Source organism: Callorhinus ursinus, unplaced genomic scaffold (genome assembly GCF_003265705.2).
Source record: "Callorhinus ursinus isolate GAN/ISIS: 27379988/994484 unplaced genomic scaffold, GSC_fseal_2.0 scaffold1, whole genome shotgun sequence".
NCBI classification, from domain to species: Eukaryota; Metazoa; Chordata; class Mammalia; order Carnivora; family Otariidae; genus Callorhinus; species Callorhinus ursinus.
The window spans coordinates 116,584,594-116,599,977 of NW_027397063.1; the positions used below are offsets into that span (position 1 = coordinate 116,584,594).

Below are 15,384 nucleotides of genomic sequence, written 5' to 3' on the forward strand. Positions count from 1 at the left end.
AGTCCCAATAGTTCATTTTGCCCTTGCTTCCCTTGCCTTTGGCGATGTTTCTAGGAAGAAGTTGCTGTGGCTGAGATCGAAGAGGTTGCTGCTTGTGTTCTCCTTTAGGATTTTGATGGACTCCTGTCTCACATTTAGGTCTTTCATTCATTTTGAGTCTATTTTTGTGTGTGGTGTTAAGGAAATGGTCCAGTTTCATTCTTCTGCATGTGGCTGTCCAATTTTCCCAACACCATTTGTTGAAGAGACTATCTTTTTTCCATTGGACATTCTTTCCTGCTTTGTTGAAGATCAGTTGACCATAGAGTTGAGGGTCCATTTCTGGGCTCTCTGTTCTGTTCCATTGATCTATGTGTCTGTTTTTGTGCCGGTACCATACTGTCTCGATGATGACAGCTTTGTAATCGAGCTTGAAGTCCAGAATTGTGATGCCGCCAGCTTTGCTTTTCTTTTTCAACATTCTTCTGGCTATTCGGGGTCTTTTCTGGTTCCATACAAATTTTAGGATTATTTATTCCATTTCTTTGAAAAAAGTGGATGGTATTTTGATGGGATTGCATTGAATGTGTAGATTGCTCTAGGTAGCATTGACATCTTCACAATATTTGTTCTTCCAATCCACGAGCATGGAACGTTTTTCCATTTCTTTGTGTCTTCCTCAATTTCTTTCAAAACTTTTATAGTTTTCTGAGTACAGATTCTTTGCCTCTTTGGTTAGATTTATTCCTAGGTATTTTATGGTTTTGGGTGCAATTGTAAATGGGATCGACTCCTTAATTTCTCTTTCTTCTGTCTTGTTGTTGGTGTATAGGAATGCCACTGATTTCTGTGCATTGATTTTATATCCTGCCACTTGACTGAATTCCTGTATGAGTTCTAGCAGTTTTGGGGTGGAGTCTTTTGGGTTTTCCACATACAGTATTATATCATCTGCAAAGAGTGAGAGTTTGACTTCTTCTTTGTCGATTTGGATGCTTTTTATTTCTTTTTGTTGTCTGATTGCTGTGGCTAGGACTTTTAGTACAATGTTGAATAGCAGTGGTGATAGTGGACATCCCTGCCGTGTTCCTGACCTTAGTTAACCTCATCTCTTTCAAGTCTTTACCTGGAAACTATCTGCTCCAAGAGGCCTACCTTTACCGTTCTATTTAATTCTGCAACCTGCTCCTCCCCCAATCCTGACCCTCTTGATCCCATTTACTATTCTCTGCCTTTTCTACTTTCCTTTGCATGATTCATTTTCTAACATACTATGTGATCTCTTTATTTATTGTGTTCATTTTCTGGCTCCTTCCATCAGAAAGTCAGCCCCGTGAGGGCAGGAATCTCTGTTTATTTAGATCGTTAATATATCCTAGAGTAGTACTTGCCAAATAGCAAATACTCATGGAACAAGTAAATGAATCTGGTGTTTTTACAAAAAATGTGTTGGGTCTGGGTGCCTGGGTGGCTCAGTTGGTTAAACGACTGCCTTTGGCTCGGGTCATGATCCCAGAGTCCTGGGATCGAGTCCCACATCAGGCTCCCTGCTGAGCAGGGAGCCTGCTTCTCCCTCTGACCCTCTCCCCTCTCATGCTGTTTCTCTCTCTAATAAATAAATAAATAAATAAAATCTTAAAAAAATGTGTTGGGTTGGTATTTTCCTCGGATTTTGCAAATGCTACAGTTTAACATGGTGGTCCCCCCGCCCAGAGACCAAAGGGACCAGCTCCATAGGGCACCATCTCCTTCTCTTGGCAGTGTGTGCTCAGCGGCAGGCCCCAGGAACAGCTGCTAAAGAACAGTCAGTAGATAAAACACAAAGTTCTATTTCTAATAATTTTGACCTCATCTTTTAAATTTCCATTTACATGTTTTTAATCTCTACAAATATACTAGCACGGTAGTACAAGCATATGATTTATAAATAAACAAATTTATATTGGAAGAATACCATCAAACACTTTGGAAAACACTGGTCTACAAAACCACAAAATCTCTGGGAAGCTCAAGGGACACTTGGCAGTTTTGTGCATCTACATTGGTATAGCAAATACACGACTGGGAAAATGCGACTGGGCCTGCCCATACCAGCAGGGTGGTAGGCTGGGAGATTATCTCCTCAGTTGGTACAGAAAGTGTCCGGTCTTTGGAAAGTTTTGCCAAGGGAGACCCAACAAACTCTCCCAAGGAGCCTCTGGCCTCCCTCCCTCAGGACTTCCTCCAGCCCACCCACTTGTGCCCTCAGTGGGCCACACTCCACTGAACAGTAGCTGGTCCTGTGTCTTGCAAGCCTGTGGGCAGAGCTGGCTCACCTTCTCATAGTACCGGATCTCATAGTCCAGGATAATGCCGTTGGGCTGCTCTGGCTGTGGCCATGACAAGGTGATGCTCCTCATGGTGGCACTGACCTGGTGCATGATGGGAACAGTGGAAGGGGCTGTGGAGAGAGGAAAAGACAGGGCAGGTGAACAGACCCCCAATTACATGACAAGTGTCGTCTTTCAGAGATAAATGAAGAGAGAAGTGTCTCTGGGTTTGAACCTACCCTTTCTTTCTCACAAGCAGAGCTGATGTGCAGAACTTCCTGTGGGTTTTGCATAATGAATGGAGTACGGATAACAAAGGGGAGAAAAGGTGATACTTTAGGACAGGGGGACATATATGAGGGCAGGGCTGGAATGGACACGGTGTTTTTTGCACGGGGAAGAGAAAGGCTTGACAAAAAAGAGATGGCTGGAGGAATCCCATGAAAACAGTGTGGCCTGGGGAAGCTGGAGCCATTTAGGGAGGGGGTGACAACCAGGGCAAGTCTAGGCTTCCAACACTGGGACAAGAGGGACAAGGGAATGTTTTTGAACAGAAGGTGGTGAAGGGATCTCAGTCTCTCATTAATTGGCAGAGCTACTATAGAGAGGAGATCACCTGGAGAGAAGGATGCTAATGAGAGAGTAGAATTGGTCAGTGCAGAATTACTGCAATAGAAAGGAATGTTCTAGCAAACATCTCTTTCTGAAACTGCATGCAGGATTTTGCTGCACTTCAAAAGAAAGGGAGGAGGCATCTCTCAAAAAGACATGAACACAGACCAACAACCGAGCTCATTCAGACTTTTGTCAGAGTTTTCCAAATGAGGACATTTGCAATAAAGAGCCCACAAATATAAATGAAGAAATGATACACAAACCAAACATTTGGAAAACAGGATAATAATTCCAAAATCTGTGAAGTGATTCCAAAATCTCTGTTCGGAAATAAGATTATTTATTTCCCAATTCGACCCTTTTCACACGGTGTAAGTAAAATGAAAACAGTCTGGAAATGACAAATGAGGGTTGTCTTTCTAGGGGAGGAGGCGGGTAATGGATGAGGCTTCAGTCTGCACTCTGCTCAGGGGCTGTTCCGTTTAGTCCTGGCACTTCTGTAGCTATGAAGGTCATTTCCTCCCCACTTCACACGGGTTTCTTGGGGGACTGTGGTGGAGTGACATTTACTAGCCTCACTTTAAGTTAACGGATCCCCCTCCAGAGCGCAGCTGCGGGCCTGGGCACGGGGGTCGCTGCGCTCTGCGCTCTCTGCTCGCTGGGATCTCAGGGAGCACCGAGGACGTGTAGGCCGGGGATGGGGCTGCAGAGCACTTGTGAAGATGTCCACAGTCCCGGGAGCCACAAGAGAGCACAGTGTGAGACACGGTGTTAGGAGGGCTTAGAATCAGAGAGTCCACCCAGGACCCTGCTCAGTTCCCATTAGGGGACCTTGAGGTGGCCCTGAAGATGCACCTGTCAGAGCTCCCACCCCTGGGAGCATGGCTGACTCATGGCCCCCCTGCTGCACTCCAAAAACATTTACCGCATCCACACAGCGCCCCGTCTCCCACAGGCTGCTTGCAGTCACTGACTGAGGGCAGTGAGGATGCTTCGAAAGACCCCTTCCTGACTCTTCTGCTGGGCGGCTTTCGCCCGAGGACTCCCCATCAGACTCTCCAATGCTTCTTTGTACAGCGTGGAGGTCTAAGAGTCTTCCCATCCAATTTTCCTTCCTGCCCTCTCCTTCATTGTGATCTGATGGCTATCCCGGCTTCCTCTGGCCTCCCCTCCCATTTCCCCGATCTTTGGCACCTATAAGCCTACCTTGGTGTCTGCTTCATGGAAGACCTGATTTTATGCAGTCCTGAATCCCCCTCTCAAGGATTCTCTGTTGGGCCCTGCTGTGTCCCCAGGGATGGGATGCTCACTGCCTCTGTGGCTTTATCCTTGGGTAGCTCTCACCAATTTGCATGTCTTCTTATCCTTATCTGAAATTTGTCTTCTTCTCAACAGTCTCAGTTCCACTGACTAAAGTAATACAGAATGTTCCTTCTTCCACAGAATGGCTTGTCAAATAGCTAAAGAAACTAGTTAGGTCTTCCCTGAGTTTTTCCTACTGAAAAGAATGGCCAGATACTATGAACATTTCTCCCATGACATGCTGTCACCTGAGGTGGCTCCTTTCCAAATGGGGCTCATGTTGTCTTTTTAGGCATGTGGCCCAGAGGTAAATCCAATTCTCCCACTGCTGGTTAGGCAGCAAAGATTAGGGTAAAACTAATATCTCCCATGATATGTGTACCATGCATCTGTTAATGTGGCCATCAGCCTTTTTTGCATAAAAAACACTTCCCTGCCATTCGATTGTGAAATCACTGTCAAATACAACCTTTAGGTTTTCTCATGGTGCGCTCCACCTTTTTTATTTGTAGAGTTTGCTTTTGGCTTTGACTACAGGGATTTACGTGTATGTTTTTACCTTTATGGTATAACATCTGGCCTATGAACCTGGTAAACTGAAATAATTTTTGATCCTGATTCAACCATCAAATGCACCTTCTCTTTCTCCTAACTTAGCAGCATGGCCCAGGTCCATTAATGAACTAATTAAACAAATGTTCACAGAGAATCTGCCATGTGCCAGTCACCATTCTGGGTTCTAGAGATTCCATAGCGAATGAAAGAAAATTTCCTGCCCTCATGGAGTTTATTTGCTAGTGGAGGGATTCAGAGGCCACATGTAATCAATTAATCACAAAGGATGTTAAAATATTAAGTAACAACAGGAAGAAATGGAGCAGAGGAGAAGGGACAGAGAATGCCGAAGTGTAGGAGGCCAGCTGGGAGAAGGCTGTAGTTCGAAATTATCGCGTCAGCAAGGCCTTGCCTGAGAAGTAGGTGCAGAAGCACGGGGTTGAAGCAGGGGACAGAGCCATGTGGACACCTGGGAGAAGAGCATTTGAGAGGGAAGGGCCAGGGCAATGGTTTAAACCTGGGAGCAGCCTGGTGTTCCAGACAAGCAGCGAAGAGCCAGTGGGACTGGAGCAGAGACGAGGCCACAGGCAATGGCTTCTACCCTGAGTGAGAGGGAGGGTGGTGACCAGAGGAGGGACATAATCTGACTTGCGCGTTAACAGCATCACCCTCTGCTGCGTTGCAAATAGAATGCAGGGGCCGTGCCAAAGCTGAAAGCTCTAGCTTCACACTATTGCAACGATCCAGCTGCAAGACTGTGGCTACTCGGACCAGGTTCGGAGTGGTGGAGGTGGTGAGAATGGGGGTGGTCAGATTCTGAATAAATTTAGCACATCTCGCAGGATGTGGGATGGGGAAGAAACAGAAGAGCCCAGATGACTCCAAGGTTTTTGGCCTGGGCATTTGCAAGGATGGGGCTGCCATGAACTGAGATGCGGCAAGACATAGTAGAAGCTGTCTGAGTAGGCAAATGCACGGATAGGAGGTCCAGGCTGGAGATACTGGCGTAGAACCATCAGTATTTCAGAGATACTGAAAGCTGCAGAGCAGACAGAGATCCTCGTGGGAATGAGAAGAGAATATATGGTCTAAGATTCAGGAGAGGAGGAGAAACTGCCAAGGGGCTGGAGAAGCAAGGCTAATGAGATGGCAAGATGCAGGGGAGTGTGATTACCTAGAAGTCAAGTGGCAACGAGTGTCCGCAGGAGGAGAGAATGTGTGAAATGCTGCTGCTAAGTTATGTAAAAGGAAACCAGGAACTGAGCTTGGAGTTAGCCACAGGCTGGATGCTTAAGTGGGGATGGCTCATGGGTGGCATTCCTGACCTCTAGTACACTGGCAAGAGCCAGGGAAAGGAGGAAGGCGGGGCAGTTTCTGGAGTCAGGCCAGATGATGGGGGGATCCCGGTGGGCCCACCAACACAGGCGGTCTGGGGAAGCCTGCTTCCCCCACCCCTGCTACACTCGCTGCCCAGCTCCATGCTGCCCTCCAGCCTGCATGGAAACATCGTTTACATGTTGACAACCACGTCAGTGCCATATAGGTTTTCGGGATCCTCCTCTCCCTGGAGAGCTAAAGCACCATGGGTTAAAAATTGGAAAGATTAACCCTAATGGCCTGAGGATTTTGATGGACTTGGTTCTTTTCTTTGCCTTTAATCCCTGAAAAATCATCATTCAGGACTCACCATATTTGCCAGCCATTGTGCCAGGCCCCTGCTCTAATCACTGGGGATGGAAGGATGTGTAAAAAAAGTCACAGCCTTGCCCTGAAGATCCCTGGCATCTAGCTGCGGTTAGGTCGTAAAGAGGCAACCATAGGGCAGGGTGATCCAGAAGCAATCCAGAGCCAAATCTGAGAAGAACACCCCTGTTACACAGATGGCAAAGTCCTCCGAGCAGCCAATCAGCACGTGGATCCGGGAGAAGCTGCCAGAGGGTAAGGGTCACCACTGCCCACACTGCTTAGATTTATGGTGATGATAGATGTTCATAGGCCCCCTTGCAGGCTGTTTATCCTCACACAGGTCACTCTAAATGTCTTATGTTTTAATTGAGATGGGATTTAGCACATGGAAGAGTAAAAGAGTATTACTCTTCCTCCCTGAAAATCAAAGGCAGCTTACATTTGGTGCTCTGACATTGGTGATCACCAATTTGGTTTTTGTGGGTAACAAATTTGTTTTTTTTTTCTTCTCCAAGTGCAAATGCCACCTCTAAATCTGGTTTTTACATGTTATGAAACCTTCGACAAAATAGAAAATAAAAAATGAACTCAGATATCCACACAAACACCCCCTTCTCCTAGCAAAACTAAGGCAGATTAGAGGAATGGGAAGACTAATTCAAAGCAGCAGCCCTCACAAACCCCCAAATATGCTGGTTTCAACAGTAAGTCCTGGCCCGTTGTCTTTTCTTCATAAACTTGCATCCTCAGATGAAGGAATAGTTTGACTGAATTCTTAAAGAGTGTCTCCCTCACAAGATCGCTTTTGACTAACTTAAATATTCTATGGAGAGAAGAAAATGAAAATAAAGAGTTCAAAAAATTATTAAAATTTAGCAAAGAAATAAATACAGACCTTCTTTTAGAAAAAGTAAGAATAAAGAATTAGCTTAGGGGCTATTTGGGGCAAAAAGGCACTGAGGGCTCAAGAAGGATGTGTTTGTCCTAAAGACAAGATGCTCCAAAGCCCCAAATATGATCAAAATTGCCCTGTACTCCTTCTTAGCGCAATAGAGGCTGGACCTGATAAGAAGTCAGGATGCAAAGAAAAGAGTGGAGAGGCAATGCAAAACGTCCTGTCAAGCATTGAGGTAAAATCAGCTTGGTTCAAAAAGAACCAGGACCAGGAGTGTCTGGTAAGTGAGGCTATTGCCAATAATAAGAGGCCCTTTAAATGTGTCAGAAGCAGCGAGAGACTTAACCTCCACTGGTCAAGGGGCTCAGGGATGGAGAAGATGCAAAGACGGGCTGAGTCAGTGAGTCACTATCTCTTTTTCACCAAGGAAGGCTTTGGGGAGATCATACTCCCAAATTGCTTTTGAAGCAGGCAGACGTAAGATAGTATATCACATATAGCAGAGAAAGTGTACAGAATGTTCTCGCCTGAGCTGACAAACGAGATGTGGATAAATTGCTGGGACAGGACGGCCCTGGCTACAAGTTATGAAAGAATTCACAGGTGACACGAGGCAACCGTGGGCCCAAACTGGTCACAGGTTACCACCGCCCATGGCCTTGGGGCTGGCCCTGGCCAGACACCACCCAGCCCTCCATTTGTAAAGAGGGCTCTAAAGGAGATCATAGGGCTGCTTGTGGTCTGGGAGGGTGGTGTGACTCTTAGGAGTTAACCCAGAATCCAGAACCTCAAGTCTTCATGTATGGAAACCTTGCCGTCATATCTCAGGTTCACCTGGACCATACATTTTATGTTTATGACATTCTTTGACCCTTTAGTTACCGACTCAGTCATATTTGAAGTTTTCCTCTTATTCATTTTGTTTTCCTTATTTAATAAGGGCATTTCCATCGCCCCCCAACAATTAAGCATCTCAAATCCCAAAATATGGGAATAAGTTGATGCTTTTTTTCTAGGACAATTACCACGTTCTAATGCATTATCTTTGCTTATTAAAAATTGCATTCTAATGTCTTAATTGATTTTTGTGTCAAAATAATTCTTTCAACAGCTTTAACCATAATCCATTTGGGGATATAATAAATAATATAACAGTTTACTGTATTAAAATATTTTATTTGAGACATCAAAAGTACTTAAAGTAGTTTTAAAGAAAAGTAGAAGCAACACACACACACATTCAAAATTAAGTTGATCTATTAGAGTAAAATGCCTGAAGAGTTTATAAAAAATATGAAAATTGGATTTAAAATTTTGGCAGATTTCATCTAAAGGGAAAACAGTGCTGCTTCTGCAGGTAGAAACTACTAGGGACAGCCTTGTTCTGAGGCCACCTCTCACCCACCTTAGGAGCTGGGGCGCAGGTCACAGCTGAGTCCCCTTCACCTTGGCTCAGGTGACAGCCCTCGTAAATCTCCTGGAAGATAAATGACTTCTCCACTTAGGGGGATTTTTCCTATGTGAATTTTCCAAGGAGGCCCATAGAAAGAGTCCATCTGCTTTGCCCATGATAACTCATGCTGGGCAGGTGGGGGGAGTACTCCCTGGCCCTCCCGTGTGATGTGTGGCAGAAGGAAGGTCCTCACAGTGACCCCTTAGAGAGATGTTGCTGCACCACACTGAACAGTGTGCCTCAAGGCTTAGTAATCTCTTCTACCTTCCTGGGAGTTGATTTTTCTAGGAGAAATATCCATCAGCCAGTGGACATTTGGGTTGTTTATACATTTTGGCTGTTGTGAATAATGCTGCTAGGAACATTCATGTACAAGTTTCTGTGCGGACCTACGTTTGCATTTTTCTTGGGTGTATATCTCATTGTAAAATTGCTGGATTACATAGTAATGCTAATCTCTTCTATTCTTTCTAGAATAGCATTTCCCAGCAAAATTATTCTTGGACTAACCACCTGCAATCTGTATACCACAGACCCCAGCTATGAGGAAAACAGGCAGGGTGAGGAATAGTCAGGAACCTAGGGCCCAGCCCAGGGCAGTAGGAATTGGCAAAAAGAGAGAAGAACTATGGACTCTACAGATGCTGTAGGGAGATGTGGATTCCTATTCTGCCATCTGCTTACTGTGTGATCTTGGACTAAGGTCACTTAACTTCTCTGGGCCTCAAATTCATCAACTATAAAACAGGAGTATTAATCCTTATGTTATGGATTTTTCGAATGTTCTGTGGATGTGCCCTGTACAGCCTACTGCTCCTTCTACCTAGATCTAGTCCGCTAGGCTAGGGGTCTCAGCAACCACCTCACAGTCTTCTTCTGGGTCCACTCCTCTTTACGTATGCAAAGCAATGCCTGGGCATAGCTCCTGATGTAAATGTGAAAAGCGCGACCCAGTGACCATCGTGGGTACTTATCTGATAAATATCTTTGTGGGGATAAATGAACACGTCTATTCAGTCAAGATGGAAATGATGGAGAAGAATGAGCTTGGAGAAGAGGAAGGTTAACAGCAGGTTCCCTAGAGGTTGGTGTGATGGATGCTCCAGAAGACAGATGGTTTCCTGTGACATCTCACGATGACTTAAAGTTTTTCTGGGAAGTAATCTAGGATGTAAACAATAGGTTCCTTGTCCTTGAGGACAAGGAGAACTTGTGACTCTGAGGAAGGGATGAGTCATGGCCCACCCATCTGACAGTGTGACTCAGGTCCAGGTGTCATGGATGCTTTCTTCACTCTGTCCCTGCCTTTCTCCTGACCTTGTCACCTGTATCTCCTTTCACCTAGTATCTCGTCCCACCTCCCTTGTACACTTCTGGGCCTCTTCACTTCAAATTACACTGCAGCCAGATTACTCTTTCCAAAGCTTGACTCACACATGTTCCTCTGATGCTGAAGAATCTTCAATGGGGGGGGCGCCTGGGTGACTCACTCAGTTAAACGTCTGACCCATGATTTTGGCTCAGGTCATGATCTCAGGGTCCTGAGATTGGGCCCCGAATCAGGCTCCGTGCTCAGCAGGGAGTCTAAGATTCTCCTCTCCTCTACCCTCCCCCACTCACGCTCACTCTCCCTCTAAAATAAATAAATAAATCTTTTAAAAAATATCTTCAATGGCTTCCCATTGGAAAAAGTCCCCTTTAACATTTAAAAAACATGGCAGCCACTGGCCTGTCCAGGCTTCCCGCCCCCTTGTCCCCTAGAGGAGCCCATTGCTTTCTTCTAAGTGCTCCCCACACCGTGTCCCAGCAGAACCCAGCTTTGGGGATCTCTGACACATCTCTTCATAACCCAGTAGCCTTCAGAGGCACAGATCAGGCCATACACTGCCCTGCCTTAGTCCCGCTTGACCACGCTCACCAGAGCACCCTGTCCCCCCTCCTCCCAACTCAGAGCCCTTATTTTAGTAACTCTTGTCAACTCTAATTGTCACTTTGGGACAGTGCACTGTGATCTAACTTCCTAGGTGTTCATCTCTGCTCTCCATCACTAGAATAAACCCTTTAGGGCATAAGTCATGTCTTTAGCCTCTTCCCACCATGTCAGCACATAACAGATGTTCCATAAAAGTTTGCCCTTACTGGAATGATTGCAGACTCTTCTCTAAAGACACTGGAAGTAAAAGGGTCAGAAAATCATGTACCGGTACCTAACACGGATAGTGGCCCTTCAGGGAGGAAGGTGCAGTGGGGAGGGGAGGCAAGGGTGTGACCTGCCCTCTATGGAGCAGGTGAAGTGCAGCATTGAGGAGCCTGCACCTGGGGAGAAATACAGAGGGGGTCTGAATATAGCAGTACTGGGGGCCCGGGGACAGGAGTGCCTTTACATGGCATAGAGGCAAAAGGCGGGAGCTGGGGCCGTTGCCACCTCACTGAGAGGTTTCAGCTGAAATGCTACCCTAACGTTAGTAGCTTTCTAATTTTCCTTCTGTTTCAAGAGCCGTGGAATCCTTTCTCCCAACAAAATTTTCCTTGAAGCATTAAAGGAGAAACTGAACAATTCAGAGCTGCTCTGGGTGAATCAGAAGCAAGAGTCCCAGAGCCCTGAAGCCAGTCCATTTCCCATTTCCCCAGCCCAGACTCTGAAGGGCTCACAGAGAGATCCAAAAATTCTGGGCAGCTTCCAGAAGTCCCCTTGAGGCCTCAGATTAAATTATGGGTGCTCCTAAAAGGCATGGGTGATGAGATTGGGAGTGAGGAGTTGGTGGCAGTGGGTTATCTTGTTCCTTATATGAAACACATTCTTAAGAAAAAACTAAAATCTCGATTTAAATGTCAGCTAAAGACTTCAGGCCCACCAGTACTAAAGACAAAGAACAGTTTGCACACAGATGAACTGTGCAAACGATGAATTGTGTTTCCTCTGACATTTCTATTCTGGGAGATAACTTTGTCGAGAAGGTATTGCTTAGATAACAGGTTCTCCCTCTGATGATGAAAACTCATTTCATTGCACAAATACGCTTGAATTTTACATTAGGAAGCCTGACTCATTAAATATTTTTGGTGCAGTAACACTTCTGGCCAAAGTAGATTAAACAAATAAGCAATTAGTTTGGAGACTGGATATGAATACAAAAGCAGAATTAATTATTCTTCTAATTGTTTTCCCCTATTGTGGACATTGGCTTCTTAAGACTTTTGCTCTGGGCTTGCCTTGAGATGACCCTGACATCCTCTTCCAATCTCCCTCTTTACCTTGGAGTCAACTAAGGACAGAGGACTGCTTTGTGGGGGTGGCATCATTTTGATTCTGTTGTAGAATATTGGCTGAGTCTCACCATGGGCTCAATGAAGCAGGAGTGGGAGAGAAAGTGGGGGCTCTAGGCCTGAGTGGCTGAGGCAGCCCTATACCCCAGACAGGTGCTTCCTTCCTGGGTCCATCCATGAAGGCCCTGGTTCCAAACTAAGGGCAGGAGTATTATGACAGCTGGGTGTGGGAGGTTGGGAGCTGCTCTGGGGATGTAGGTTTACAGCAGAAGCTCTCATTTGTGATATTAACTCTGATGGGGGGGGGGTGTCTTTATTGGGATCATCCAACTGACCCTGCTAGTTCTCAAAATGTGATCCCAGATCAACATTGCCTAGGAACTGGTAAGAAATGCAGAATCTTGAGCCCCACTCCAGACTTACTGGATCAGAAACTGGGGTTAGGGCTCAGCAATCTGTGTTTTAAGAAGCCCTTCAGGGGATTCTGATGCACACTTAAATTTGAGAACCATTTGTCTAGAAATCTAGAGTTCAGAATATAAAATTTTGAAAGGACATCTGAGGTCATTCAGTTTTCTGCCAATTCTTCCAGTTTATGGATTTAAGCACTGAAGACAAGAGAGGAAGTGACTTCCCTAAGTCCTCAGCAGGTGAGAGCAGTGCCAGAAATGATGGTGCCAGCCATCTTTTCCCTCCCCCTACACTCAGGCACCCAGCCCCAGGGATGCCCAGCACGGGAGAGGGCAGTTCCTCAGGGAGATCAGGGGGCTCCAGACAGAGGAAGGAAGCATCCGGCTTGTGGGGTCCTGGGGGCCCTCCTAGGTCACCATGCCTGGCTCCTCCTCCTTGCTGGGATAAGCAGAAGGCACACCGGGAAATGGCCCCGCATTGTGGAAAGGAAGGCAAACCTGAGTGCTGTGGCCCTGTGGCAGGTGGGAGGCTCTGAAGGGATATGTGAGTGCATGAGGGGCACCTGCCAGGCGGTGCCTGGTCCCAGGGCAGGGAGGCCGAGACAGACCCATCGCTCTGCCTCCCGAAGGCGTGGGACAAGCACCATGGCCGCTCCACTTTGTTGAATGTTTGATCACAGAAGGCGACTCACAGAAACCCTGGCCCTGGCGAGGCCACGGGAGAGCAAAGGATACCCTGCAGCAGATTGTGTGCCTCTTCCTACCTGGCTCTCACCCACACATGTTCACATGTTCAAGCAGGGCGCCCCCACATCGGGGGAACCTACCACTACCGCCCTAAGGCTGACATCGCCACCACCAACACCAGGCAGGGTTGCTGTGTCTGCAGTCTCCGGGACTCTCCTCCCTGATCCCGGAGATGGAAGGCTTCCAGCTGTAGGACCCAGAGCCCCAGAGCCCCTCGTCCTGTCCTGCAGGCATGTTTCCCTCCTGCAATGCCCAGTGGCGAGCCCCTCTCTGTGCATCCCCATCCCCAGAACCATATGGGTCCCTCTCCCCTTGGCTCTGACTCCCGGGGACACCTCTGCCCTGCAGCCCTCTGAAATGCAGCAGTGTACAGTTTCATGCCCAGCACACCTCAGGGTTGGGAAGCGGGCTGTGTCCTCCTTGTTCCCAGCCACCACTTCCACACCGTTGCTCACCATCTTTGGCACCCTCTGTTAAAATGTCACTTGGTGGTGCTGTGGCTCGCCAAGCTTGGGAGCACTGTGTACACCCTCCTGCCACCAGACCCGACTCACTGAAGACTCAGGCTTCTGTCTGCTCCATCCCAGGACTTGCCCTTCGGTGGATGACTTCCACGTTCCCCGACCCCACCACTCTTCCACGTCTGCCCATTCTCATGGCACACTTGGATTCAGCCTCACCTGAAGTGGCTCCATTTTCCAAGCCACAAATTCAAGTCTTCTTCCTCTCGGCAACCTCTGACGAGCCACTGCAACTTTGGTTGGCTCACCCAGCCCTCTCAGCCTTGACTTCCACCCCACGCGTCAGCCCTCTTCCTTATGTGCATCCCTCATTAGCCAGCCCAGGTCCATCTTTGCAATAACACAATTGACAGTACTCCCTTAGCCCTCAGGTGTGAGTCACCTTTATCTTTTCTGAGGACACAACCAGCAAAACTCATCCCGAGAGAGATCCACGATTAACTTCATGTAGGGTCAGTTATGCACTGCTGAGAAAGTCACATACCAGGGCAGATGGACAGCTTTGTAAACACATGATCACCTGCTTCCAAGGAACCCTCAACACTTTCTGGAAATGGATTTCTCTGCTCAGTCCCATCTACCATTCTCTGCAATGGCACTGCATGCTCCTCAAACCTTCGACGCCAATACTTCTCCATTCACCCTCAGCAACCCAGCTTATCTCCCACATTGTGGAGAAAATACCCAACCGCATAACTAATTCCTGGACTTGGGAACTCAAGATGTCCACTAATCACACATGTGCAGAACTGAACCCCGCCCCCCCCCCTTGCTGCTGTCCCTGAACACTTCTGGGAGCCCCTGGCATGTCTCCTATGTATTTGCAAAAACATTCGCTCAGTCTCCTGCTTTGTTTTCTCTGTTCTCGATGTCAGCTGTCTGAGAGACACCCTTTAGGAAAGCTGCTCACTAAACCACATTTCCAGTCCTCCCACCCCCAGGACCCATGGTCACATTCAGCGCAACCCCCACAACCCCCGACAGCCCTCCCTCCCTGCCGAACTGTGGCACCTCATCACCGAGCCTCAAGGCTGCCCGTTGTGCTCCAACCCCACCCTGTGCCTGCTGCACAGCTGCTTCCCTTGCCCTTCCAGGCCTTGTCCTGGGCCCTCACTCTCTTCCAGGGCATCTGATAAGCCAACAGGCACCAGGAGGTCCTGTCCCCACCAGCTCCCTGCACACCCACCTCCTCACAAGCTTCCCTCCCCACGTGCAAACTCGCGCCTGCAAACAAAAGACGGCCAGCTGGTTTATGAAGCACTACAATGAACATTCTGTAAGGGCCAGAACAGAGGACACTGTGCTGACGCACAGGGGTCAGTGGAGGAGTGGGACCTGGTCTTTCCCCTTGGGAGTCATAAAGTCTATCAGGAGAAATATGGCCTATGAGCATGAAAAACTAATGCACGTTCAAGAACTCATGGTATCATCCTTATAACTAGTACAGTTCGGAGACGGACAATACACACATCAGGATTTTCTACGGGGCAGATGTGCTCACAGGGGGCCCTTGTGCCCTTGAGCTCTTCTGGACAGATAAAGCATTTGCTCTGTTCTGAGAGCAAAGCAAAGCAAAGAAAAGAAAAGAAAAAAAAGGGAAGGGAAGAGAAGAGGGGAGAGGAGGGGAGGGGCAGGGCGGGGAGGG

General features: G+C 47.4%; 1 protein-coding gene across 2 annotated transcripts in view; it reads right to left on the reverse strand.

Annotated features, from left to right (window-relative positions):
• The window catches only part of EPHB1 (EPH receptor B1), a 425,029-nt gene that overhangs the window by 92,294 nt on the left and 317,351 nt on the right, over nucleotides 1-15,384 (reverse strand). For both annotated transcript variants that reach the window (XR_012380507.1, XM_073899766.1), the window contains exon 6: nucleotides 2,295-2,419. Coding sequence is in view for 1 of the 2 variants with exons in the window: in XM_073899766.1 (XP_073755867.1) it covers nucleotides 2,295-2,419 (125 nt within the window). In the remaining variant the exon portion in view is untranslated. The remainder of the gene's footprint in view (nucleotides 1-2,294; nucleotides 2,420-15,384) is intronic.